The 25,058-nt window shown below is 51.5% G+C and overlaps 9 protein-coding genes across 16 annotated transcripts; 5 read left to right on the top strand and 4 right to left on the bottom strand.

Annotated features, from left to right (window-relative positions):
- Positions 1-482: 482 nt before the first annotated feature.
- On the bottom strand, positions 483-3,112 carry H257_06267 (hypothetical protein). The gene is made up of 2 exons (XM_009831436.1): positions 1,708-3,112; positions 483-1,648 (listed from the first exon to the last, which is right to left on the bottom strand). The coding sequence occupies exons 1-2, from the start codon at positions 3,088-3,090 to the stop codon at positions 506-508; spliced, it is 2,526 nt and encodes an 841-aa protein (XP_009829738.1). The 5' UTR covers positions 3,091-3,112; the 3' UTR covers positions 483-505.
- A 743-nt stretch (positions 3,113-3,855) lies between these two features.
- Positions 3,856-6,540, bottom strand: H257_06266. Of its 2 annotated transcripts, XM_009831434.1 has the most exons (12): positions 6,106-6,540; positions 5,804-6,048; positions 5,678-5,732; positions 5,523-5,624; positions 5,305-5,470; positions 5,060-5,199; positions 4,889-4,999; positions 4,775-4,837; positions 4,626-4,728; positions 4,434-4,578; positions 4,316-4,379; positions 3,856-4,267 (listed from the first exon to the last, which is right to left on the bottom strand). In XM_009831434.1, exons 1-12 carry the CDS (start codon positions 6,511-6,513, stop codon positions 3,965-3,967), a joined length of 1,905 nt encoding a protein of 634 aa, XP_009829736.1. In that variant the 5' UTR covers positions 6,514-6,540; the 3' UTR covers positions 3,856-3,964. The 2 variants fall into 2 exon arrangements, with proteins under 2 accessions (XP_009829736.1, XP_009829737.1); XM_009831435.1 differs by having other exon boundaries at positions 4,316-4,578.
- A 262-nt stretch (positions 6,541-6,802) lies between these two features.
- Positions 6,803-7,650, top strand: H257_06265 (hypothetical protein). The gene is made up of 6 exons (XM_009831433.1): positions 6,803-6,922; positions 6,979-7,030; positions 7,086-7,129; positions 7,179-7,256; positions 7,326-7,364; positions 7,421-7,650. Exons 1-6 carry the CDS (start codon positions 6,860-6,862, stop codon positions 7,541-7,543), a joined length of 399 nt encoding a protein of 132 aa, XP_009829735.1. The 5' UTR covers positions 6,803-6,859; the 3' UTR covers positions 7,544-7,650.
- Positions 7,651-7,847: 197 nt separating this feature from the next.
- Positions 7,848-9,422, top strand: H257_06264 (hypothetical protein; the record flags this gene model as incomplete). Its single annotated transcript, XM_009831432.1, has 5 exons — positions 7,848-7,985; positions 8,011-8,103; positions 8,181-8,927; positions 8,979-9,077; positions 9,127-9,422. The coding sequence occupies 5 exons, from the start codon at positions 7,848-7,850 to the stop codon at positions 9,355-9,357; spliced, it is 1,308 nt and encodes a 435-aa protein (XP_009829734.1). The 3' UTR covers positions 9,358-9,422.
- Positions 9,423-9,752: 330 nt separating this feature from the next.
- Positions 9,753-10,249, top strand: H257_06263 (hypothetical protein; the record flags this gene model as incomplete). The annotated part of the gene is made up of 3 exons (XM_009831431.1): positions 9,753-9,849; positions 9,918-9,997; positions 10,046-10,249. 3 exons carry the CDS (start codon positions 9,753-9,755, stop codon positions 10,247-10,249), a joined length of 381 nt encoding a protein of 126 aa, XP_009829733.1.
- Positions 10,250-10,666: 417 nt separating this feature from the next.
- On the top strand, positions 10,667-12,021 carry H257_06262 (hypothetical protein). The gene has a single exon (XM_009831430.1). It carries the CDS (start codon positions 10,684-10,686, stop codon positions 11,887-11,889), a length of 1,206 nt encoding a protein of 401 aa, XP_009829732.1. The 5' UTR covers positions 10,667-10,683; the 3' UTR covers positions 11,890-12,021.
- On the bottom strand, positions 10,667-16,297 carry H257_06261 (hypothetical protein). 7 transcript variants are annotated; one of them, XM_009831428.1, is made up of 17 exons: positions 15,931-16,297; positions 15,384-15,882; positions 15,253-15,335; positions 14,988-15,206; positions 14,861-14,929; positions 14,688-14,813; positions 14,585-14,635; positions 14,470-14,540; positions 14,065-14,407; positions 13,947-14,003; positions 13,525-13,875; positions 13,434-13,463; positions 13,032-13,373; positions 12,509-12,970; positions 12,353-12,454; positions 12,137-12,298; positions 10,667-12,090 (listed from the first exon to the last, which is right to left on the bottom strand). In XM_009831428.1, the coding sequence occupies exons 1-17, from the start codon at positions 16,240-16,242 to the stop codon at positions 11,932-11,934; spliced, it is 3,438 nt and encodes a 1,145-aa protein (XP_009829730.1). In that variant the 5' UTR covers positions 16,243-16,297; the 3' UTR covers positions 10,667-11,931. The 7 variants fall into 7 exon arrangements, with proteins under 7 accessions (XP_009829730.1, XP_009829726.1, XP_009829725.1 ...); XM_009831424.1 differs by having other exon boundaries at positions 12,353-12,970; XM_009831423.1 differs by having other exon boundaries at positions 10,667-12,298.
- A 1,892-nt stretch (positions 16,298-18,189) lies between these two features.
- Positions 18,190-20,159, top strand: H257_06260 (hypothetical protein; the record flags this gene model as incomplete). The annotated part of the gene is made up of 3 exons (XM_009831422.1): positions 18,190-18,351; positions 19,384-19,556; positions 19,757-20,159. 3 exons carry the CDS (start codon positions 18,190-18,192, stop codon positions 20,157-20,159), a joined length of 738 nt encoding a protein of 245 aa, XP_009829724.1.
- A 3,734-nt stretch (positions 20,160-23,893) lies between these two features.
- Positions 23,894-24,618, bottom strand: H257_06259 (hypothetical protein; the record flags this gene model as incomplete). Its single annotated transcript, XM_009831421.1, has 2 exons — positions 23,894-24,279; positions 24,345-24,618. 2 exons carry the CDS (start codon positions 24,616-24,618, stop codon positions 23,894-23,896), a joined length of 660 nt encoding a protein of 219 aa, XP_009829723.1.
- Between the last annotated feature and the right edge of the window lie 440 nt (positions 24,619-25,058).

Here is a 25,058-nt window from a genome sequence, read left to right as displayed (position 1 = left end):
ATAACGACTAATTTACAGTTAACTTACTAACGTTAGTACAATTATTAGTTTTCCCCTGCCCAATATTCACTGTCAGGACCTCGGTCAAATAAACCGATAGACATTCAAGTTGGTAAATGAGTACAGTACAATAGACCTCCTGACAATAGATTTACTCTATACCAAGTCATCAGCAATATTATTAACATTATCATTTATTACAAGGGCTAACAATAAGCTACTACGTTATACTACGTAGTACTAATATGAGAGGGATAAATAAAAATGGTCGAGTAGTATAGTGCTTTCGAGTGAACTTTCGTGTGGTGGCGTGGTATCTCGTTGGAATTTAAATCGATTTGATTGGCTACCTCATATGGGCTCAAAATTATTAGCCAATCAAAACCTTCTCAATGAAATTCAACCAATCAGATCGATTGTGGATCGGTTTGGTCGGCGCGATTCGATTGCACCCCTTCCCCAAATGTGTATCAAATCGACAATAGTACACAAAATTCTATTATTATTAACGCCGAATGAACATTTTGCTCTTTGTGGGGGCTCCGTGGGTCTTGCCCTTGACGTTGCCCTTGCCGCGGGACGTCTGCGGCTTCTTCTTTGCAAACTTGGACTTGTCACCGCTGGACCTCGCCTTCCGCTTCTCTTCCTTGCGGATCGCGCCTTCTTCCCGCAGCTCGCTCTTGGCGAATTTGTTGACGCGCTGGGTCGGCGGCGGTTTGCGCCCGTTGCGGTAGTCGCCCTTGGGGGCGCTGTCTTCCCCTTCGTCCGCCCCCACGACGTTGGCGCGTTTGTGCTGCTTTTGCTGCCATTTCTTGTACGTTTCGCCAATCTTTTGCTTGCGGGGGGGTCCTCCGGCGTTGTTCTGGCGCTTGAGCGTGCCGTTTTTGAGGTCTCCCACAGTCGTCTTGATAAACTTCTTCTTGCGCACGTCCCAATGCAGCAGCCGCCGCTTGTTGTTGAGCGCTACCGCTTCGTCGGGGTTGACGTCCAGCATGGCGTCTTCCAGCCGCGCCTGCGCAAACGCGTTGCTTCGGCCGCCTTCGCCACCGCGGCCGAGCGCCTCTTCCGTCGCCAGATCCTGTTCCTTCATGTACGCAATGTAGTTGTCGTCGTCCTTGAACTGCTTGTGGTTGTCTTCGTCGACTTCTGCGTTGGAGACAGCCGCTGCCGCCGTCATGGCCTTGGCCGCTTCCTTCTCCTTCCACAGCTCGTCAATGTCGACCGTTTCACCCTGCGTCTTGAGCTTCTTGACCTTGCGACGGTCTGCCGCCGACAGGTACCGCTTCTGCCCCGCCACGGCGGCCTCGATGGCTTGGTCTTCCGCCTGCAACAGCGTCTCTTGCTCTTTCAACTTGGCGCGGAACTCGGTCACTTGGCCCTCGTCCAGCTCTTCGGCCACGTCTTCCGGCTCGACGCGGGCCGCCGTCGCCGCCGCCGCCTTGGTCTTTTGGTTCTTGTCAATGATCAGGTTGTGCAGTCTTCGCTTGGTTTTCATCATAATCACCCCCGGGGACGTCTTTTTCAGCGAGTGCGTGCCCACGGCAATCTCAAAGATGGTCGCGGGAGGGCGAAACCCCTTCAACTTGTCCAAGTACGCTTCCTTGTTCACTTGGGTGTCGTCCATCGCGTCCAGAAACAGCGGATGCACCTACAACACTTGATCATGAGGCAATGTACACCACGACCAATGCTAACGATAATACACACCTTCTTCATCGGCAGCTCCTTGGATCGCTTGATCGACTGCTTGGATGGCTCGGCGCGGGACCGGCAGTACATCTTGTACGCGTTGGCGCACACGTGCACGAGCGGGGAGATGGTCGAGTGGCGGCTCAGGGTTTCCCTCAGCCCTTCGTTCTCCGTGTCCAGAATGTTCTGGGGCAACGTGCCATAGTGCACCTGGTCCACCGTCATCGACGTGAGCGAGTACCCCGGGACGTCGGTGGGCGTCGAGTCCTCCAGCCGCCGGCCCAGATACAAGTGCAGGTCCACCATGAACGGCATCTCGTCCGGATCGACAAAGTTGAAGGCGACGCCAGACCGTCCGGCGCGGGCGGCGCGCCCCACGCGATGCACAAACAGCTTGGGCGTGGCCGGGAACGCGTAGTTGATGACGTTGTTGAGCAACGGGATGTCGATCCCGCGGGCGGCCACGTCTGTCACGATCAGAATCGGCGTCTTCTTGGCGCGGAACATGCCAATGTTGATCTTTCGACTGGTCTGGTCCATGTCCCCGTACACACAGGACGAGTCCAGATGCACCGTCTTGAGCAACTCGTGCAGAAACTCGACGTGATGGCGCGTGGCGGCAAACACGATCGTCTGGTCGGTCGACGGAATCATGTCGCGAAGGAGGTACACCAGCGCCGCGTTCTTGTCTTCGGTGCGCATGGTGAAGAAGCTCACTTTGAGCTGGTCGGAGATTTGGTTTTCGACGTCGAGACGGATGAGTTCGGGCTCGGTCAACCCGGCGCGCGCAAACTGCACGAGGGCGCGCGGCAACGTGGCGGAAAACAACAGCGTCTGCCGAGATGCGGGCATGTTGGTGAGAATCTCGTGCAGCTGCTCGGCAAATCCCATCTCGAAGATGCGATCGGCTTCGTCGAAACACACATACTCGATGGCCTGGAGGTTGAATTCGGGGATTTCTTGCAGCAGATGCATGAGACGACCGGGAGTCGCCACGATCACGTCCGGGTTGGACGCGATAAGCTCGAACTGCTGCTCCATTGAGTCCCCACCCACGATGAGGCCGCACTTGATGTCCGTGTACTTGGCCAGCGACTTGGCGAACTTGATCGTTTGGACAGCCAATTCACGCGTCGGCGACAAGACCAGCGCGCGCACGCCGACCTTCTTGCTGTGTTCCTTGAGCTTTTCCAACATGGGAATGAGAAACGCAGCGGTCTTCCCCGACCCGGTACGGGCCATGGCCACGACGTCCTTGCCCGAGAGCACATGCGGCAGCGACTTGCGCTGAATGGGCGTCGGGACCTTGTACCCCATGGCCATGACGGCCTTGAAGATCGGAGGGCTCAAGCCCAGCGACTGGAACCCGCCTTGCTTGTTCGCCTTCTTGTCGTTGGACATGGCACAACAGTGCAACTTTGAAACCCACAAGTGAAAGCAAAACCAGTTGATGATTGGACCTGGCAGTGCTCGCATGTGATTTGTCAAAATTCAATGGAAAAGTCTCTATTTTTAGAGAATCCCCACCGAGTAATGTAAAAATCTTCGAGTTTAAAATAATCTTCGATTGCGATGAGTTCCTGCACACAAAACGGTTGCATAATTTTTAAAAATATGAAGTTAAAATGTTAAAAATATACTTCACATAATAGTATAGCATAACATATCAATGTATGTTATAAATTATACTAACGTTAGTAGCTCAAGGTGACAATAATTGAACCTTCACGCTAACCTTCACACTACAGTATATTTGGCCAAAATGCTGTCTTTACTGTAATGTGCTGCTTCGTGGCTCAGAGATCGCCGATCAATGCAAAAACATGGTAGCATGTACAGCAGCATCGATACTACGTAATGAAGTATTATGGACTGAATTACGATGCTTATTGCAGGATATAATCACACCCAAAGTAAGCTATATTTCAGTTTTTTTGCATGTTTGATAGCACTTCACGCATGCTAAATAAGTGCAATCGCCGCACATCACATCTTATTTAGTAGCCCGCACCCATGGCTTCAGTTTTAATCTTAAATGTATCACGCCCAGACATGCCGTTGCTGAGCAATTCAACGACAAAGTCATGTACTTGATAGTTAAGATTGTCATAAATTATGACAAACATTGATGCTAACTTCACGTTAAGTTAACTTCTGCTATATTTCGATGTTTTCTTTTTAAATTATCACATACTAGTACTTATTTTATATTACTAGTAAAAATACGTAGCGGTGTCAGTACTACTACTGTTACCGCACGCACCTCTTTTCAGCTCTAAACACCTCGTTCGCTTTCAGCTTTCGCGATCACGTCGGCGATGTGGCGCTCCATGAGGTGGACCTTGTTGCTCGGACAGAGAAGACTCGCCGTCTCGTACCGCTTCTTGGCTTCTTCCAGCTCGCCCATCTTCTCCATGAAGTTGGCCAAGTACATGTGTGTGTGGTAGTTGCCCGCATCGAGGCGGATCGCTTCCCTGAACGACGTGGCAGCGTTGTCGTAGTCTCCCATCGCCGCGTAGCATCGAGCGTACGTGCAGAGAAGGATGCCCCAACTGACGTGGTCATGCGTAGGGATGATCTACATAGCCCTCGTCAGAGGCCATCAAGGCCAGCTTGTTATCCTCACCTTGAGCGCGCTTTCGACAATGCCTTTGGCTCGCTCGGGGTTGTGGACCAGCTCCACCATGGCCCTGCACAGCAAAAAAGTGTTATCTATACCCTCCTCTTACCATCCTTCCACTTGCCGTAAGTTCCACGTAGACGGTCGGTTCTTGTCGACTTTGAGCGCTGCGACGCAGGCTTCCCGCGCTTGCTTAAAGTTTCGGTTCTTCAGCTCAAGCTTGGCCAGTGCCACAAGCAGAGGCAACTTGTTTGTGCACATCATGGTGGCTACACACCATCAGTCAAAGCAACCCTTGGAGACGAGGCATCTCTACCTTTGTCTAACGTCACGCGCATGGCCTTTGTATCCCCGAGCTTTGACTCGACTCGCGCCAGTGAGCACCAGTAATCTGCCGCCCACGGCGCCTTCTCCACGGCCTACCCGTTTCTGTCAGGACAAAAAAGTACATCGTTCATACTATACCTCTGTGTATAGCCGCTTGGCCAGCTCGGGCGTGCCGTGACGCTCTTCAAAAATCCCCCAATTCTACAACCATGTCACATATCATTTTGCATATATCACTTGCATCGTTCGTACATGCCACAGCTCGGCGTTGTCGACGGCAATGTTGACGCCGGTGGCGAACGCATCGCGACCGCTCTCGACGCCGCCTTCGGGGTCCATCTTCACTTGCAAGTACGCCAAGCCCTGCCAGAAACGCACTGATGAGCCCATTCATTCGAAACCAAGTTCGTGAGCCAGGGGTACCGTGATGTTGGACGCGGACGTGGGCTGCTGCTGCAGAATCGAGTGATAGATGCGCTGGGCCTCTTCGAAGTTGCCGTTCTCTTCTTCGAATTGGGCAAACGCGTTGAACGCTCTCGGGTCTCCCTTGGCAAACTTTGTGTCTAGTGGTCACAAACCCCTTCAACACCAAGATTGTAAACTGAGCCCACAACCAAACACACAAGCAAAAGAGCACTGCTTTCAACCAGAGATCGCACTTCTCGTACGTTTGATAAAGGCTTCCCTGGCGCTTTCATTGTCGCCCGACTTGGCCAGCGCCAGCGCCCGCAGCATGAGCAGCGGCTTGTCGTACGGGTCGGTCACCAGTCCCCGGTCGATGATGCTCAGGGTTTCGTTGTAACTTCCTCGTCGGAATTCCAAGTACGCCCACGCCTAATGCAAACAAACATGTGACAACGTTCTCGTTGGATGATGGGGGGTGTACGTGAAACACTTGGGGTGTGCAATCCCCTCGCTCCGCTATGGCCGACAGCATCTGCCGCGCCAGCTTGACATTGCCATGCCGCCCTTCAAACAGTGCATACGCCTACATCCACGACGACAAGTGCAAAGACAGAGGGGACGGACGGACGAGCTTACCTCGGCCACATGCAAATCGTCGGGGAACCGTTTCTTGGCTTGGAGGAGCATGCGACTACGAATTTTTCAGAGGGGAAAGGAAGTGCCAGTGATTTCGACGACAGCGAAGGAGAGGCATGTGTTTACCGCGCTTTTGCCGTGTTGCCACAGCGATCTTCGACCAGGGCGAGGCCCAAGGACGCCATCGCCGCCTGGAGGCTGTTGCTCGAGTCGGTGGCGAGGATCACCGAGAAGAGTCGCCGCGCCTCCATGTAGTTCTGGAGCTCCGACTCCATCGTCCCCCACGACTGGTACAGCACCGGACTGAACCGAATCTTGGACGCTTTCGCGTAGATTTTGCGCGCGAGGACGATCTTGCCATCTTTCCATTCCTACGAGGTCGTGGCCGTCATACAGGTGAAGAAGTGGACGGGAAGGACGTCGCGTACCATGGTGGCCCACTTGTTCCACATGTCCATGTCGTTGTGATAATGGACTTGCAGCACGTTGCGGAAGAACCGCCTTGCTTCTTCGATGTCGTCGCGGATGAGACTTTGAAGGGTAGGATGTGCGTCCAACGAGTCCGACCGTACCACTTCGTCCAAATGGCTCTGGTCTGGCTCCCACTCGCCCGTGCGTTCACTGTACGAACCAAAGTACCCGAGGTCGACGTCTGTGGACAACAACCTGCGCTGGCCATGGACAGCTGCAGCATGACGTTGCTGCTGCTTGATGCGATGGTCGTTGCTGAATGAAAAAGCTGCCTGAGACGTAGGAACCGCGACGCTGGCGACGCTGTTACTCCAGTGCCCAAGCACGGCACTGCGTCGCGTGAGGAGTGCCCGCCGAATGGCCATCAAACGCCCCTTGCAATTCGAATGGCGGCAATGATTCTGTGGTATTAATCACATACAATTCGCAAGTGATATATTGAAGTTAAACTAATCACCATCATGGCAACCGTGAAGAGCAACTTTGTGCCGCATGCCATCATTGAGCAGGCGTCCGTGGACTCGATGCTGTGAGTGCACATGCATGGCATTGCGGTAGCCTTCTTGACCACGCCTAGTAGATTCGTGGCATGCCCTACGTGCCGTCGAGCCATCCACACCCGCAACTACGAAACAAGTAACGTCCACGTCCGTTGCTCCTTCATCAGCATACCTACATCATCACCCTGCCTCTGCTTTGGTAGATAAGTTCATGTGCAATGTATGCAGTCGGCCCGTCGACTCTGGAAATGCAACCTTTAGCTTCAAACTCGTGGTACATTCACATCACAATGCACTTGTCAGTCTTGTACTCCATGACGACGTCACTAGTTGCGCTGCTCAATCGGGCTCACCTTGCTCACTGTGATCCTCTTCAACGAAGGTACATTATTCGAGCAAACTTAACCTTGATCGTGACAAGACATCTCTGCATGCAGTTGTTGAAAGCTTCCTGGGGTGCTCAGCCACCATCTACTTTGAGGTCAGTCGTTAGATGGCCCCAACCCTTCGTGTCATCATTCATTGCATAGCTGACTGAAAAGTCGTCTTCGTTTTCCTCTCGCGTCGCAGCCCTATTAGAAGGCATGCATGTGACCATGACGCTGCGAGTAAGGCAATACAGCACCAGCTCATTGTCCACGGCGCGATAACATTAGTACACATTTGAGTTGTGATAGACGCCTCCAACATCGTCATCGATCGACTCCACGTTTAAAGTACGTTGGTCTACTATATCTGCATAAAACAACATTCCAATGCGTCAACTTCGTAGAAAGATCCAAAGGTCGTGGCAATCTACCCCCTGTTCCGACCCCACGGCAACAGCCCCCTAGTGAACGACGCCATCGAATTAGCTGGCCCAACTACACCCCTCGCAACACCAGCCCCCTTGTGAAAGACGCCGTCGACTAGTCCATCCCACCATACTAGTAACCTTGTTATAAGCGCAGTAACACTACTACTGTACGTAGTACGGTAGTACGAAGTACTTGTTCGTCTGTCTAGTATGGCATGGATCCGACCGTTTGTCGTTCAACCGTTGAAATGTCCCAAGCATGTTGCTTGTCCCACCTTCAAACTTAAGGGCGACGTACAGTCCCGTTGGGGGGACTGCATTGTCCACCGGCATGTGGCGGTTGCCTTTTGCATTGAGCCCCCGCCATCATAGCTCATTTTGCGATTCACGTGGTTGACACAAGATGGCAAGTTCCGACAAAGGCGACAAGAGCATGATGGACGCGCTCACTGACAAGCTCCACAAGGGCTTGGACATCACGAACGAGCAGCTCCACAAGGCAGGCGACTGTTTAATGAAGCTGCTACATATGACGTCTAATGTGGGGGGGTGGTGTGTAGCTCAAGGGCATTTACGACTCCCAGGACGAAAAGGTCCGCGAAACGACGAAAGCGTGCTACGACTCGCTGCACCAGCACGCGTCGAAGGCCCAGGAAATGGTACGAAGTCTGATAGATGAGTACTACCTGGCTGGTTGTGGTGGCTAAAATAAAGGGGCTACTGTGGCTGGTTGTAGTTCAAGGAGTATGCGTACGGGACCAAGGACAAGGGCCACGAGTACTACGAGAGTATGAACGACTCGATCGACAAGTGGCGCAAGAGTCTGGATGACCTCGAGTCGAAGGCCAGCGAGCACGCCGGGTTGTACCGCGATCAAGTGACGGACTACGTCAAGCACCAGCGCCAGCACATCGCCGACATGACCGACTACGCCAAGAACAAGATGAAGAAGCTGTCTGGCATGGACAAGAGCGACAAGAGCGTCGCCGAACAGGCCAGCGAAAAGGCCGGCGAGGCCAAAGAGAAAGTCGGCGAGAAGGCTCACGAAGGCAAAGAAAAAGCCAGTGAGGTGGCCGGCAAAGCTAGCGAGAAGGCCCATGAAGGCAAGGAAAAAGCTAGCGAGATGGCTGGCGACGCTAAGGAGAAGGGCAGCGAGATGGGCGAGAAGGCTAGCGACAAGGCCGGTGACGCCAAGGAGAAAGCGAGCGAGACTGCCGGCGACGCTAAGGAAAAGGGCAGCGAGATGGGCGAGAAGGCTAGCGAGAAGGCTGGTGAGGCCAAGGAAAAAGCTAGCGAAAAGGCCGGTGAGGCCAAGGACAAAGCTAGCGAAAAGTCCGGTGAGGCGAAGGACAAGGGCAGCGAGATGGCCGGGAAGGCAAGCGAGAAGGCTGGCCAGGCGAAGGAGAAAGGCAGCGAAATGGGCAGCGACTTCAGATCAAAGCTTGAAGAAGGGTGGAAAGCCACGTCGGATCAGTTCCAAAAGGTATGATAGCGATGCATGACGTGCGAAGGTCTCATAGAGACGTGATAACAGCTCAAGTCCGGCATCGAAGACGAAAGCAAGCATGTCCGCGAAAAGGCATCTGGTTACTTTGACTCTGTCGAGTCGAGCGCAACTGAGGCCCAGGACATGGTGAGTGATATGCTTGTGAGCTAGGATTGACACGGTGGCATGTGTGTAGCTCAAGGAATGCGCCGAAGGCGCCAAGGACAAGGGCGGGGACTACTACGACCGCATGAAGAAGTCGATGGACAAGTGGCGCAGCAGTTTGGACGATCTCGAGTCGCAAGGCAAGGACTACAGCGACTCGTACCGCAAGGAAGTGTCCGACTACGTCAAGAAGCAGCGCGACCACATCGACGAGATGGCTCGCCGCGCCCACGAACAATCCAAGCAGGAGGCGGACAAATAGGCACGCGGCGGAACACCGGCTACTGTATTGATTGTAATCCATGAATATTGCATTGTATATCGCTGTATTTCTCGTCAACGGTGTTCCGTCCTATATGTAGTGAGTTAAGGGCATGGCTACGTACTGTAGCTGAACTTCTTGCAGCAAGGTGTTCCGTCCTACTAGTATATATAGTGGGTTAACGTTAAGGGCATGACTACGTACAAGTACTTCTTGTGGCAATGGAACTAGAAAAAGTACTCTTGCGTAAAATGACACGATACTTGATGCGGCTTTCTTGCTATAATCGACTTTCAAGACACTTAACGACTAGCAGCACATAGTCCAACGAGTTGCGGCAGTTGGAGCGTAATTTCACCACAAATTCTTCAACGTTGAGTTCATAGTTGAATTCGATGGCTCATTCGCACGACGACATGTCCAAGCTCCACGAGTCCAAGGCGGCCATCCTTGCGGCACCTGACACGTCCTCGGCCCAAGCTCAGCTGGCACGTGATCACTCATTCATGTGACGCTTACAGTAGAACTCATTCAGCCGTAGCTCAAGATGCACTTTGAAGAGCACGATGACGAGATCAAGGCGAGAGCGAAGGCGTATTTTGCGCTCTCGCAGCAACATGCGTCCGAGGCTGAAGCCAAAGTAGGACGAGGGTTTGTATCTTCGGTGCATGAACACGACGCTGCGTAGCTCAAGGAATGCGCGAGCCACGAAGGAGGTAAATGCGTTGACAACATGCGCGGCGTCTTGGACAAGTGGGCTCGTAGCGTGAATGACTTTGAAATGATCGCCAACGAGTATGGCGCGTCGTTCCATGATCAAGTGTCGGGATATGCCAAGCAGCAGCGCGAAAGCATTGCGGAAATGACCCGTCTCATCAAGGAGCACAAGTAGAAGGTTGACGTGACGGTGCTGCGAGTACCCAGTTTGACAAGTGAATTGATGTATTACATGAGAAGAATCACGTCTAGCCCCGACGAGAGGTTTTGGTTGCCCTGAATCAGGTGATCCAATTGTACATACATATAAGCTAAAGTCGTTAAATGTTTTCGCGCATGTGAATGACGGACGAATGGCCATAGATGTCTGCAGCAGAAAGCCTGGGTCAAGGTTAAACTGTTGTCGGTTTCACGACATACATTCTGTAGTACTAGTTAGTTCTTCGAAGTAACTGTTAGTACTACTACTCGGTACTACGTAGTATTATTAATAACATATTTATAGAAAAATATTGGTGTTTTCTTGAGTTTTTACGAAATATGACGTAGCTCGCAGCCAATCAAATGTGCACATACGCACCAACACCACCACATTTGCGTTGAACCACGATGAGCGAGGCAACAGCCACGGACCGCGCCACGGACAAGTTGTACGTGCAGGCCAACACGATTCAATGCGCCATCAATCTTTGCAGACCATGCTGCTACAAGCTGTTCATCTACGGCGGCAAGGACGTCATGCCGAATGTGCGACCAGAACAATGCCCGCGCTTCAACGACCCGTACGCCGCCCGAGAGGACGACGGCGACAACGCAGAAGAAGCAGAACTCGAGATTGTCCCTCGAAATGTCCTCCTTCAGCCCTCCCACAAGGTGCTGACGTTGGGCGACGGCAACTTCTCCTTCTCCCGCGCACTGCTCGGGTACCTTGGCGAGGCGTCCCAACTTACGGCCACCTCCCACGAAGCTAAAGACACCGTCGTGGAAACCTACCCCGACAGCTCTGCCATTCTCGACACATTGACCACCGCCGGTGCGTCTGTTTTGCACGAAGTCGACGCCACAAGCGCCAAGTCGCTCAAGGCGGCGGCCGGCGCGACCAAGTTTGACCGCGTGATTTGGAACTTTCCGTGTGTGCGCATGCCCGACGGCGCCGACGGCCAAAACAATGAAATGGACGACAACAAGCAGCTCCTTCAAGGGTTCTTCACCGCCGTAGTGGGCGTGCTGGCCCCCCACGGCGAAGTCCACGTCACGCACAAGACCAAGCCGCCGTTCGGACAATGGGGCGTGGTGGCCCTCGCCGAAGCCAACGGGCTGCGGCACACTGGGTCGGTTGTGTTTGATCGGTGCTTGTACCCGGGGTACTCGAACAAAAAGGTGCTGTCCAAGGGCAGCTTTCCCATTTGGGACAGCGAAACGTTTGTGTTTGTGCGAGCGACAGACAAGGAAGGCAGTAGTGCCGGCACGATCCCCGCCGCCAGCACCGAGACGGACGGCGTCCAGCTGTTTGTGGGCTGGGACGCGGCCAAGTGGCGCCACGCGGACGCGTTGTACCCCGTGCGTCCGGCGCTCCTGCGCGACCTTCGCGTGCTCTTGGGCCCGGCCAACCAGAAGCAAGTGGAAGCCAAGGAACGTGCGCGGAAGCGGCGGAAGCATGTGACACTCCCCGCGGATCTGCTCGAGAAGACCAAGGGCAAGAAGCGCAAACGTGATGCCAAGGCGGCGGACAAGAAGAAGGGGGGCGACAAGAAGGGCAAGAAGATCGTCATGCAGCCCACGAAACGCAACAAGAAGGCCAAACGTCACAGTTAAACACTACTACTACTACTAGTAGTGTATATACAGTTTATAGAATTACAACTTGGTCGTTCGACGGCGCATGAGGGAACGCGGGGGGTGCGACAGCCACGGGCGGACGCCTTTCCACGCCCGAAACGCCACTTGAATCGCTTTGGCGGCGTCTTCGAGCACGTTCCACCCGTACAAGACGTACAAGACGTCGCCGTCGGCCATCTAGAGCATCGCCATGTGATACAGTATGTACAAATGTGTGATTCACCGTGAGGGAGGTGGCCGGGCATGTGAGTACGACAGGAAGGATCGACGATGCTGCAGAAGCGTCGGTGGCGGGGGTGGGTTTCCGATATACCCCGAGGAGAATGCCGGGAAAGTGGCGGTCTGCATACGCGTGAAAGAGTAGTCCATACTCGACGTTGCCGTTCTAAAGTCAATTTGCAATCACCGATAAGTTCAAATGACACAAGAGGAACCGTACGTGGTACGCTCGAGGCAGCGGCACTGCACAAATGATGCCAGTGGACCGCGGTCCGCCGACCAACTGGCGCAAGATGCGATGGATGCTTGGGTCGTAGTACGACTACAATATATTTCACTTTTTGGGGTATTTGAGGTGGACATGGAGAGAGATGACCTGGACAAGGAGGTTTTCACAGAATTGCGGGTGCATGAGTCGCCCCGACATGTACAACGGCATCGAATAAATCGACGGCGCGGACGACGACGATGTGCTGCCGTTGTGGACACCCGCGGACGCGCTCAGCGCAATGTCCCACATCGAGTGCAGTTTATCCGTCGAGCCATCGTTGTGGGGTGCGCCAGGTTGCTGGACGAGGAACCGCTTGTTGAGGAGTTTGGAATTGGATTCGTCTGTGAGTTCCGTGAGCGTGAACATGCGACTCGGGTTCATCTTGAGGTCCACCAGCAGGGTCGTGAAGATGGCGTCGGCGTCCATCAAGCTGGTTTGCATCGGTCCGGCCCCTCCGTCGGTACTGGTGGCCTTGGACTTCTTGGCCAGCACCAGCACCGAATGCGCCGACTTGGCGCCGGCACGCTGCAGCTCTCGGTACACCAACGGACTTCCGCATACATAATACTACGACGGATGACAAGAGGAGGTAAACATGGCGCAAGAGAGGATGATAGATTCTACGTACGACATCGGAAAACTTGGCGATGGCCGACACCCAGTCCCCCGACGGCGGCGACGCGTCCAAGATGGTGATCGGCGGCATGTTGAGCGAATACACCCCTCGAAGGGGCGAGATGAACCACTGGAGCGCCGCCAACGACTCGTCCCCCAAGAAACTGCACACGACGATGTGCCGCGGGTCTTCCAACACGGACATGGGCGGCGGCGTCAGCTCCCGCGGCTGCTCGTGGACGGGCGACCCGGATGAAAACACGTCCATCAACGACGCCCGACGAGGGTCCACGGTCTGGTCCGGGCGTCGCGTCGGCAATCGAATCGACGACACCACCCGATCCAACGTGGAATCCTACACACCACCACAACTCACATTCACAACAAATACCAACACTTGGGGTATGTATCGTACCAAGTGCATGCTTTCGCCACTGAGCAAAGTCTAGAGAGAGAGAGAGAGAGTGAGAAGTGGAGTAAAAACCAGCAGGACTGGTGGAGGATACACGAAAGCGCCTGGGCGGAGGCACGGGGGCTTTGGCTGGGTGGGTTGTGGAGGGCAACATCGAAGAGGACGACGGCAAGAGCGGCGTGCGGAGGGTCGACTGTCGTCCTGTGGACGGACGAGGGCTGTGCACGACATCGTCCTCGTCATCTGCGACGTCGTCGTTTGTGATGTGGAACGCCTGGACGCTGGCGAGGTCGTCTGCGATGACGTACACAGAGCTGCCTTCCTTGAGTCGCATGGCGTGGCCTGGGTTCAGCATCACGCGGACGCCATGGATGCGCGCGGCCATGGCGTCGCTCTCGCTCGGGTCGTCTACCACCACTTCCACGGCGATCAGGACCACCGACCCCTGTCCATTTCATTTAGAAACACTTCTTGGAGACACAACACGTTCAGATCGTAGTAGTAGTAGTGTAGGACCTTGGAGCGCGTAAAGATTTGGGCCGCTACGTCCCGAAATGTCATGTCGGCAAACTCCTACCAGCCGCCGCCGTCATCATCACACACAAACCGCTTTTGTAAGTGGGGAGTACAGTACCTTGCTGAGCGATACGACGTAAAACTCGCGAGACGCGCCAGCGTAATAGTGGTTCATCCATGGCTGCGCGGCGGCGGCGGCGACGCATGGTGCGGCATTCAGGTCGCCGCCGAGGGCCGCTTTCGATCGGAGGGCGAACGGCGAGTCGGGTTGCTTGGCCAGCGACAAGCACGACGCCAGGTTGGAGAGGAACGTGGCGTAGCCAGGACAAGCGCAGCTGCGAGCCATGACGCCCATCTTCATAGTCTCCTCGCACACGATGCCGTCTCGGTCCACGCCCGCGGCTAGCATGTGGCGGATGTTATCGTTGCGGAGGGCAATGGCCCAGCATGGAAAGTCATATCTAAAAAGCATCGAAATAAGTCAAGAGGATGCGGTTCCTGACACATGATAGAGTGTACGTACCCTGCGTACTGCTTGGCCGACAAGATGTGCATGATGTTCCGTGCGTCTTCTTTCACAGCGTCCGACGCGAGCTACAAATAGTCACGACTAGTAGTCGACACTGTGTAGTTAGTACCTTGTCCGGAATAAAAAACGCCCCAATGGCATCTTTCAGTCGAACCCGGTCCTAATTCAGGTATAATTTCGTGTCAAAATCAGTGTGATGCGACGGAAACTACCAAGTCGGCGTCGTCGGTGGGATCTCCAGCGACGAACGTCACGGTGGATGCAAACTTGGGCTCGCTTTCCAGGCGCTGGATGAGCCCTTTGACGTACTTGGACGACGAGTCACCAAGCACTACCGCCTACACGTTGTGAGTCAAGATCCAAGACTTGGAGAAATCATCCGTACATGCAGAAACGTGCGGTCGATGCCTTGGAAATGGTCTGGATGAAACAGTTCCCGCAACGTTGCCGACAGCTACACACAAACATGCGATACAGTGACGACAGACAATGTGGGGTATATATATATATACCTGGGGATACGTGGGGTTGCCCATAATCACAACGTGCTGAGTAGTGCGCGACTTGGGGCGATACGGCGGGTTGCCGATTTTGCGCAGTTGGTACAGATTGACCATATTTTGAATTTCCATCGAAAACAAAATAATACCCGCCAATATAAACACCATCACGAGCAACCGCGACGGCAGGTAGTGCGCCGAGTTGTCCCCGTACCCGACCGTGCCCAGCGTCTAACGAGGAAATCCTTCAAACAAGACGACGGCGCTGGGAACGTACCACCACGGTGAAGTACAGCGCAAACATCATGGACCAGGTCTCGGAACCGCACGCGCCGTCGCTCGATGCCGACGAGATCGTGCCTATCGACATCCAATTAGTTTTTGGAATTTTCCCAACAATGGGGGTACCATTGGGACAAGAATACAAGTGCGCAAACCCGTTGTCGACGAACGCGTTGATTTCGCCAGTCATTTCGACAAAGAACATGACGGACGCGGCCCACATGAGCAAAAGGAAGCACCGGACCGCTAGGCGGAACAGCATGATGCCCCGCGTGGACGTGTCGAAGTGCGAGTCCATCTCCATGAAGCTCCGGTAGATGAAGATAGACCGCATGATGCTGAAGTCGAGCCACGTGCGCGCCGCCGTGCCGTTGATGAGCAGACTGGGCGCAAACCCAACGCAAAAGTACGACGCCAAGCTGAAGATGTCGAGGATTGTGTACGGAGAAAACGCGTATGAGATCTTTTGCTTGGCGGCGCAGAACCGCACGAGGGTGTCGACGAACGCCGCGAGGTACAATGCGAGGCCGATGTAGTACTCGGCGACGTCCACGGACAGGTAGTTGCATCGGTTCACGAGGATCACGAAGATACCGAGGGACGCAACAAGTTGCACTGGGCGATTCTACAACGAAGCGTCACGTGGTGGAGGACGAGGGTGAGTCGGTCGTACGATGATGATGGCGATGCGATCCTTTCGCGCCCACTGCCGCAGCGCGAGCGAGAAACCGACTTCGTCGTTCTTGAGAGATCGGTTCTGTTGATTGGATGCGACGACCCAGAGGATCGAGAAAAACAGAAACGAAGCCCAGATGATGAACGACACGTACAACTGCTGTTGGACGAACGCCGGGTCATGGAAACACGGTAGGTAGTTCTCCGTCTTGGTGATGGTGTCAAAGGTGGCTTTGTCGCTCAGCACTTCATTCGAGGTCAGCTTCTTACTGTTCTCCACGAACTGTGGTACCACACATATGTATCCCATCAAGTCCTTGTTGGTGGCCGCCGCGGCGCCTTTTCCAGTTTACGTGGGAATGAACATCAGCAGTGGTAACACTACGATTTCTCCTATCCGGATTATCCGGAGTACTTACTGGCCAATCACAGCATCCAGTACGGTCAAAATAGCTATTAATCTGCTCCCAAATAGTTGTCAGGTACAATTTCTAATTGGGCGTACTTTTGCGTGGTGTTTACAGTTATTAATACAAACTAACGTTAGACCTCAATACCAGTGACTTGGTATTTAACCAAATATGTGCCAAGTTCCAATTTACCACATCACAATTCAAAGCACTTGAGTCATTAACGTTTGTTAGTCACCTCGCTTTTGGTAAGGAACAGATGAACAGGCTAATAACTCACCACAAAATTGCGATGAGACGTACCATCAGCCATTGACTATTTACTGAATGAATTAGAGAATCACTCAGTCACTTCCGAAAACACAAGACCAACAAATCAAAACACGTGTCTCAAAAACGAATTGGGCGGTATTCGTCTGTCAAAAAGCAATACAGTGTGTCCAGAAATTATAGACGCACCTAAATTTTCTCGAGTTCGTCATGATGCCATCCCATTCCCCTCTATCTGCATGGTGCCCTACTATCACAGGCGTATGTAAGAGTATCCCCTAAGCGAGTTTTCACCAACAGATCTGTTTAGATCGTGCAATCTCCAAATTTATCATTTCGAGCTGTCCAGAAATTATAGACGCATTTTCAAAGGGTCAACTATTTATCAATACAGTTACCGCGACGCAAAAGAACTTGAGCCATGCGAGTAGGCATGCCTTCAATCAAGTCTTGTAAGTACTCCTGCTCAATTTCGCTCCATGAGACCAATGTTTGGGCCTTCAGACTCGCCTTGGTCTCGAACTGCCGCCCATTTGCATAGACTTTTCTTTCCAGAGCACCCCAATTGGGCTTAAATCGGGGCTCTTGGCAGGCCACGGCATCGTTGGCCACGGTAGGGCATCCAGCCACGCCTTCGACACCTTCGACGTATGGATGCTGGCCTTGTCTTGCTAGAAAATTCTAGTACCATCACTTGTCGCACGGCCAATTTCGCGTATTGCTGGGATCATGTACCCACAAAGCGAGTTCTTGTACTTCTCAGAGTCTTGGTGACCTTCCAGGATGGCCAAATCAATCTTGTTGTGATAGCTGATGCCACCCCAAACAAATATTGAGCCCCCACAAGAGACACGCTTCGAGTAGGTCTGCACCTCGTGGCGCAAGTCGTGCCAGTAATACTGGCAGCCGTCTGGACCGTCTTAGTTAAACTTCTTCTCGTCTGTAAATAGAGTATTCTTCATGGCATCGAGCTTGTGGAAGTATTTTGCCGCAAACTCAACCCTGGCCTCTTGTGCTTTGTTGTCAGACGGGGACTCGAGCGGCGTTTCATGTACTTCGCGAACTTGCTCATGTAAAGCACAATGGACACAGTAGAATGGTTTACTTTACCACCTAGAGCAGCGGAAATATGTCTAGTTGACTTTTCTTTGCGTGTGGCGAGTCGGAAGATTCGGTGGACTTCTCGGTGGGCCAGTTTGCAGTGCCGTCCAGGGTACTTGGGTGGCAATTTTCGGCTGAAATTGGCCACACATGTCCGAACGAGCTTATCGCTGCGTTGGAGAGCTCTGGCGATCCACCGTAGCTTCTTACCAAGCTTCAAATAGGCCATTATCTGGCCTCGCTCCTCGGCAGTGATGGTTTTGCCGCGTGGCATCGCTAAATGTGACAAATGAGTGTCGCCGCCAAGAAAATTTAGGTGCGTCTATAATTTCTGGACACACTGTATCTCTCAAAACTTATATACATGCACACAAAATGCATGAAGTATCATCCAAAATGCGTACATGCATTGGCGCCAAACTCACACAAGCCATTTTCATTTTTCGCTCGCTTCGCTCCATGCCCCCCACCCCACCATGGAGTACCTGACGAAGTCGGGAAAGCGTTTCAAACATTTCCCAAGCGCGCGCTATGCTGTCGACGTGACGTTCCAACAGACGCACGCACCGGTCGTCAGCTTTGGAGAGAAGAGGGTCTTCTTCAGCAAGAAGCACGCACTGCACGGCATGAAGGTGGAAGTGAGTGTGTTATCGAACGGCATGGCCATCAACGTTACATCAGCGATGCCGGGAAGAGCAGAATTGTATACCATACAACGTATACCATGCGAAAATTGAATATAAATAGTTCATTTGGGACAAATGGGCGAAAGCCTTGGGCCGGACTACCATTGGTTGGGATTTGGGATTGACGATATTTCATTGGCTAGTCGATTGTCTGCGTTTGGGCTGCCGCTATTCGATTGGACTAACCCCGAAAGACTTATTGCTTTACAGTTTTAAGAATTATAAATCAGAAACTCTTCAGCCTATGAAAATTGAAAATAATATAGGTTTGCTGTTAAATAATATATTAAGTGTAGGATTTTCAAGTAATTTATACAGATACCAAAATATTTTTACGGATATTTTTAAATTGATAAATTAATTTTTTTTATAGATAATACTTCGAAGTATGAGTTGCTTGAGACCTCGAAATGGTGCACATTTTGTGCGCCAAACACTTTGAGAAGGAAGTGTTTGTGTCATTTGCCGGCTTAGGCGCCCTCTCCAGTGAATTTCGGAGAGAATGCAACGCAATGATCTGCACCTCTATGCTCCCATCCGAGTTTTACTCTCGACATACAGCAGCACTGAGCACCTTTGCTACCGCCGCGGCGCATAAATCATTGAAAAGTATTTTCAAACATCGCGAAAAAGTCTGTAGAGCATTCGCTGGTACGACAAATATCCTATATATCATGTATCATGCACCTTCTCATGCATGCACAACAGGGCATGTATTTACTTGCAGTTGCCTGGCGACGTAGTGTGGGGAGAGCATGAATTTGGTCCTGAAAACTCGAGGTACAAATTAAACACTCATATTGAGTTTAGTTTAAGTGATAGGAACGAAGAAGTCAGAACTACGAGGATTCAACCTACATCAGCTGTCAGCACCTGTTGCGCGTTTTCGAGAGGCAGGAGGCAATTGCATTGGACGAAATTGTATTAGCCATACAAGGCAGAAATCTCTGGTCGCAGTACGTAGAATCGCATTGGCGTGCCCAGTTCAACATCATCCATGACTTGCCTGTGGTGCTCCATGATTCAACGTGGCGCGTCTCGGACGTTGAAGGACTTTCTCCACGTGCTGTGCACTCGGTGGTTCTGCACGATGCTACCATGTCTGACGTGCCGAGCTGTTCGTGTTTAGTTATCTTCCTTGTGCAGGAATTTCTCAGGTATCAAACAGCCCCAATATCGATATTTTTGTTCGAGTAGGCGTATTGTCGTATATCGTTACCCCTGTTTGTCGTATCAAACTTGCGCCCGCTGTACACTACGGAACTCGGGCGATTGAATTTACAAGATACACCCGTGGAGCGCTGTCATACATTTCAACTGGATGTACCGGCATCAACTCAGACGCTATCGCTTGCAGGTATCAAGCAATCCAAGTCCACACCAAGGAAAGTGTTCGTATTTTGCGTCTGCGAAATATGTTTACTCGCGTCGAGCAGGCAGTTACCAACAACGGGCATTTGTATCGCTTGTTTGTCTTGAACATGACGGCATTTGAAAATGCAATCAAAAGTGGAACATCGGATGGCGGTTTACGCAGTTTCACCTTGCCCATCAACGACGTCAACTCGGGGGCATTTATGCCCCCTGATACAGTACCAGCTCGTCCACCCGCCAAGAGGAAGTCGAAAGACGACGTCAACAGCTGTGTCGTACAACAAGCCATAACTCTAATGTCAACAGTTCTCGCTTTATGCCTCGCAAACAAGGGCAGCGAAAAGCAGCCCAAGGTCTTGACGCCACCAATGATAAACCTCAAGTAATGCAGATACTGCATTCAGCATAACTCAGAAGTAATGAAACGATTGCTGCGCTTAGTACATGGAGTAGCGTAGAAGCCTCAGTTGCTTCCTGTTTCTTTTCGGTAGGTTTCTGTAAGTTTGCTACATGACATGAAGTTTTCTGACGTTTTCTAAAGTTTTAGGAAGGTTTCGGAAGTTTTTAATAGTTATAGGAAGTTTCAATAGTTTTTACAAATTTCGTAAGTTTTAACAGTTTTCAGAAGTTCTCCAAAGTTTTCTATAGATTTTGGAAAACTTCTGAAATTTGCTGGAGTACACTGAGGTTTGACGAAGTAAATGAAGAATATTTATGATATACTAGTATGTAGCAACCGCAAGTATATAACTACTTCATTACACGTGGCCTAAGTTTCTCAACATCTTCGTCACTTTGTCGCTTTGCTGGTGCTTTTTGGACGTCGATGGTAATTCAGCTGCGATCTCAGTAGTCTGATGCACTGGAATCGGTGGAAGTGGGAGGCCAAGTTGTTTACACAAACTGCCAAGTATTCGAATAATTATCTCGGAGTGGACAGTAGTTGGAATTGCAACAAGTCGCTCTAAATGCGAATCAAAGTCATCGCCGCTAAGATCTAATACTACTCATCAGTTATAGATTGATGAAACGAGGATACCGTTGTGACTGGTGGAGTCTTCTGAAGGGTTAGCCCTTTCATCACAGTAACAAGGCATCGAAGTACTGTCGGGGTCGTAATGGGTTCTTTGCACCGTCCCACTCAATACTTTGGGCGTGTTCGTCTGATCGGTGCCTAATCAAGTGACGATGATATCTTTATGAAAGCTGACATTCGGCTCTCCGCAGAGCATACAAGTCCGGGTCCCTCTGTTGTAGTCCCGCTTACGTTTACCATCGCTCATGGCCAACGGTTGAAAAGAAAAGTCCTGAATCAAGAAGTCGTACTTGAACTTAGGTTTGGAGTTTCCGGACACGAATTGTTATATCCGGAATTAATTCCGATTAATGTCCGTATAAGACCGTGAGGCTTGTCCTCATGAGGCAATTTGTCACATCCCGCTGCTCTCTCCCAGCGCTCAAACTACATGCGCAAATGGACGTGCCACGTCACGTGACAAGTCATTCCGCCACTCGAACGACGGGTTCAAGGCCCATGTACAAACGGTACATGGTTTGGAATGGCCGCGCCATGGTCGTATCCTTTTTGGGCTGAAAATTGATGCGCTGCCGCTCGCTCCCGTTGTGACCCCAGAACCTCCTCGTCCTTCCGACGTCCCACTTGGTGTTAGGACATTGCCCGACTCCCAACTGCTTGTGGAACACAGCTGTGTTGCACAGGCCTCTTTTCTTATTCTGCTTCGTGTAGCCCGTCGCCTTAGTGAGGATATTCCAGAGCTGGAAACTCATCTTTCAACTCTGAAGGTGCCTTCCACAGAAACTATTGTAGTGCCTGCGGACATTCAAGCAACCCACCGGAGCACGCGGTAGCCCTCGAAGTAAGGACCGGCTGCTAAAAAAGCTAAGAAGTAATGAAGTGTATTTGTCTTCGAAATATGTTGTGTTGACAGTGTGAACTACATTGTCTCGTCTATATGTAGCAAGCAACGGGATTGAATTGACAAATGACCTAACTTTATAGGTTATATAGGATATATAGACTATCTATATACTGAAGTGTCATTTCACATTTATATACACTACTCACAACCGGATTTTCCGGATATATTCCAGCGCTTGGAATTTGGCGCCTTGAACCCATTCAAACATTTGACACGCAACTGTATTCAAGGAAGGAAGTCGTACTTGACGCCGATAGGCCTGCGCTGGACCAAGTTGACCTAGACAGCGACTTACCCGAGGGCTTCGTGCCTTACGACATGTCTGACGTAGGCGAATTTTCGTGGCATTTTGTTATAAAGGCCACCGCGGACGAAAACACCTGCTTTGTGTGGTGCATGAAGGTCGGTCTCCTACCGAACGCCGCGACATGCCCTAAGTGTGACCTGTCCATATCCTTCATGATGAAGTCTAAGCAATGGCGTTGCAGGCGTGCGGTGTGTGCAGGCGGGGGGAACGTTGAACGTGGAATGCGGTTTGGGTCGTGGTTCAAGGGCTCCAACGTGCGAGTAGGTTGGTGGCGACGCCGTAACAGTCGAAATCGACGAGACATCAATGAAAAAGAAGAGAAAATACAATCGCGGAAGGTACTACTTCGTGTCCACGAGTGGGAAATTGAAAAATGAATGGACTTCGTGAGAAGCAATTGATTTTTGACAGACAGGATAGTAAACGGGTCATTTTGATTGATATGTGCTGTCAAATTTGTAAGCCTCTATATTAAATGTCCTGTCAATATTCGTTTTTGCCACCTGTTCTATTTGACTGTGTTAAACGTGAAATCATCTCTAAACAGTAATATCCTGTCTAATTTTGTTTTGAAAAGTTATCTAAATTTCCGAGGTTTGTCCATTCTGGCAGTTGGACTGTCACATTCTTTTCCGATCTGACAAGGCGAGCAGGCCAAGGTGAGACTGGACCGGTGGTTGACACGGGGTTTGCGCAAAATGGGATGTGCTAAAAGTGGGGTTGGCAACTTGGACAAAGAGTAGTAAAGGGGCATGGACAGAGGCCACCTACTCTGCAGACATGCGTGGGCACATGGTGGACACTGCAGGGAGGGACGTGATGGCAGTGATTGGCGGACATGGGGTATGCATGCGGCAGACGTGGGACAATGCGGACACGAAGTCGACATGGCTGGACACGGGGCAGACATGTGACAGGTGCAAGGACTCTGGGCGGGGGGTGGGTGGACATGGAGTCTGTACACATGGTGAACACAAGTGTAAACGTTAGTAAATAACACATACTACTCCGTTCCACAAAAACTGTCAGGTAGATTTTTACTTGATTAAAGTATACACTGGGCAATTGAAACGACTTGCTTTTTGTATGTCACTCCAAAACACCATAACCCGCACCAAAAATTTTATTGTATTTTTTTAATGTCTCATTCGAGAAAATTGACCATGCGAGGTGAACCTCCTCACCAAGTCGGCTATTCAAATGAGCCAAAGCGCTCTCGTAGGACGAGGCGTCAAACTCGACATTATACGATGCAAAGTCTGCAATGAGAGCGTCCTTCTTCATGTGAGGAAGCTTATACTCGTTGCTGCCATGTATTTCAATGGACAATTCCATAACGTTTTGAAGAGTTACGAAAGTCTTTGCAAGCGTGTCAGTCGGCAACTCATAGAACGCATTTTCTACAGCAACAATAAGCTCCTCGATGGTTCGAGTGCACTTTTGGTACTGTAGGCTCTGAATAGAATTAAAGAATCCTAAATCTAACACGTTGAAATTGGGGCTGTTCAGGGGTTGGTTAGTCACTCCAATGCCACAAACTCCATGTGCACAAAGCTTTTCTGTCGTTACATTTATGAGCGGGCTTGCATTGTCTTGTTGGATCAGCACATTACCCCGTCTGCCACATCTAGGAAACTTTTCCTGGATGGCGGGGACAACCTTATTTAATATTGTATTAAAATAAAGTGGTCCGTCGACGGTTTGTGGGGTGGTGACCATGGCGCCCTTCGGCCTGTTCGTGCTTCCACGCTGCGCTGGCGCCACTTGAACGAAGGACCAAACACCAACCTTGCCGTCCCATTCCTTCTTGCCGTGTGGGTCATATCGCGGCCTGGCCACAGCGGCAAGGAACATCACCTTGGTGATAAAGAGCCTAGGACTTGACCGCCTGAGCCGTGACCTCTTCGTCGTCGTACACATAGTACCTACGTTCAACCTTCGTCAAGTAGAACCAGTTATCGTCAACATGCACATAGTCGTGCATGTCGTTGAAAAGATGGCGTCCACCTGGCAAAGGCCAAACGAAGGACATGGCAAACTTGAGCCGTTCTTCGACGTTCGCAGGGGTGAGATGGGGTTTGACGTAGTTTGACCTCGCCTTGAAGCGAGGATTCTTCTTCATGTGGCTAAAGATCGTCGTCATGGGGATTCCACACGCGGCCGACAGAGAGCGGAAGGTCTGTCGTTGCATTTGTGGCACATTTCGGATGGCAGCTTCAATTTCGTCGCTTGTTCGGAGCGCATGGCGTCCAGAGTTCCCTAGAAAAGTACAACCTTAAAATAATTGCATAAACTTATAAAAATATCTGGTTTGAGAGAATTACCTTTGGTTTTTGAGGCGACATCGGCGGCATGGTGGACGTCGTGGAGCGAGAGACGCGCTTGCGTCCACAGACGTGATATCGTTCGCGGATGACAGCGAAACTTCTGTGCAAGCTCGGTGAGAGCCCCACGTGGCAGCACACCATCAACGGCGACGCTAAGCAGCGTTTCGTAGGCCGTGCGGCGATGGGCGAAGCTCAAGTGCTTGCACACGTCCGCGAGGTCCTGGACTGCGACAGAAGCATCAGCGGTTCTCCGCGGTGAACGAGGAGGCATGTAGTGGCGATAGGTGTGTGCAGGAAGTGTTGCGTAGCCAATAAATTGTGTAATGAAGTTCTGGCGGGTCATTTTATAATAGCTGACCATGACCCCGAAGTTTTGCCGCGCAATATCTCAACAACCAAAATGGCTGGAAAGTGCTATAAACTACCCAAGCTACAAAGGCAACAAGAAGGATGAAAGGATAAACGTACTTCGAAGTAAGGAAGCCACTCACAAGGCGATACACATGTTATACTCGAAGTCAAATGTGTCCTTGGATACCGTAGTTCCCTGTATCGTCCTTCATGTATATTTGGACAGCATTGACACGTGTCGGGTCTCAGTCGGTCGCCGCTTGGTGAGAATGAAGTCGTAAATACTCGACACCTTTTCCGCCGCTGCTTGGGAAGTCGGGACGCTGAACACAATTTGAGTGACCGCATACAGAGCTAGGA

This window comes from Aphanomyces astaci (genome assembly GCF_000520075.1).
Source record: "Aphanomyces astaci strain APO3 unplaced genomic scaffold supercont1.12, whole genome shotgun sequence".
Classification (NCBI taxonomy): Eukaryota; Oomycota; class Saprolegniomycetes; order Saprolegniales; family Verrucalvaceae; genus Aphanomyces; species Aphanomyces astaci.
The sequence above is the reverse complement of the archived record's forward strand: the minus strand, read 5'-3'. Positions and strand labels throughout refer to the sequence as shown.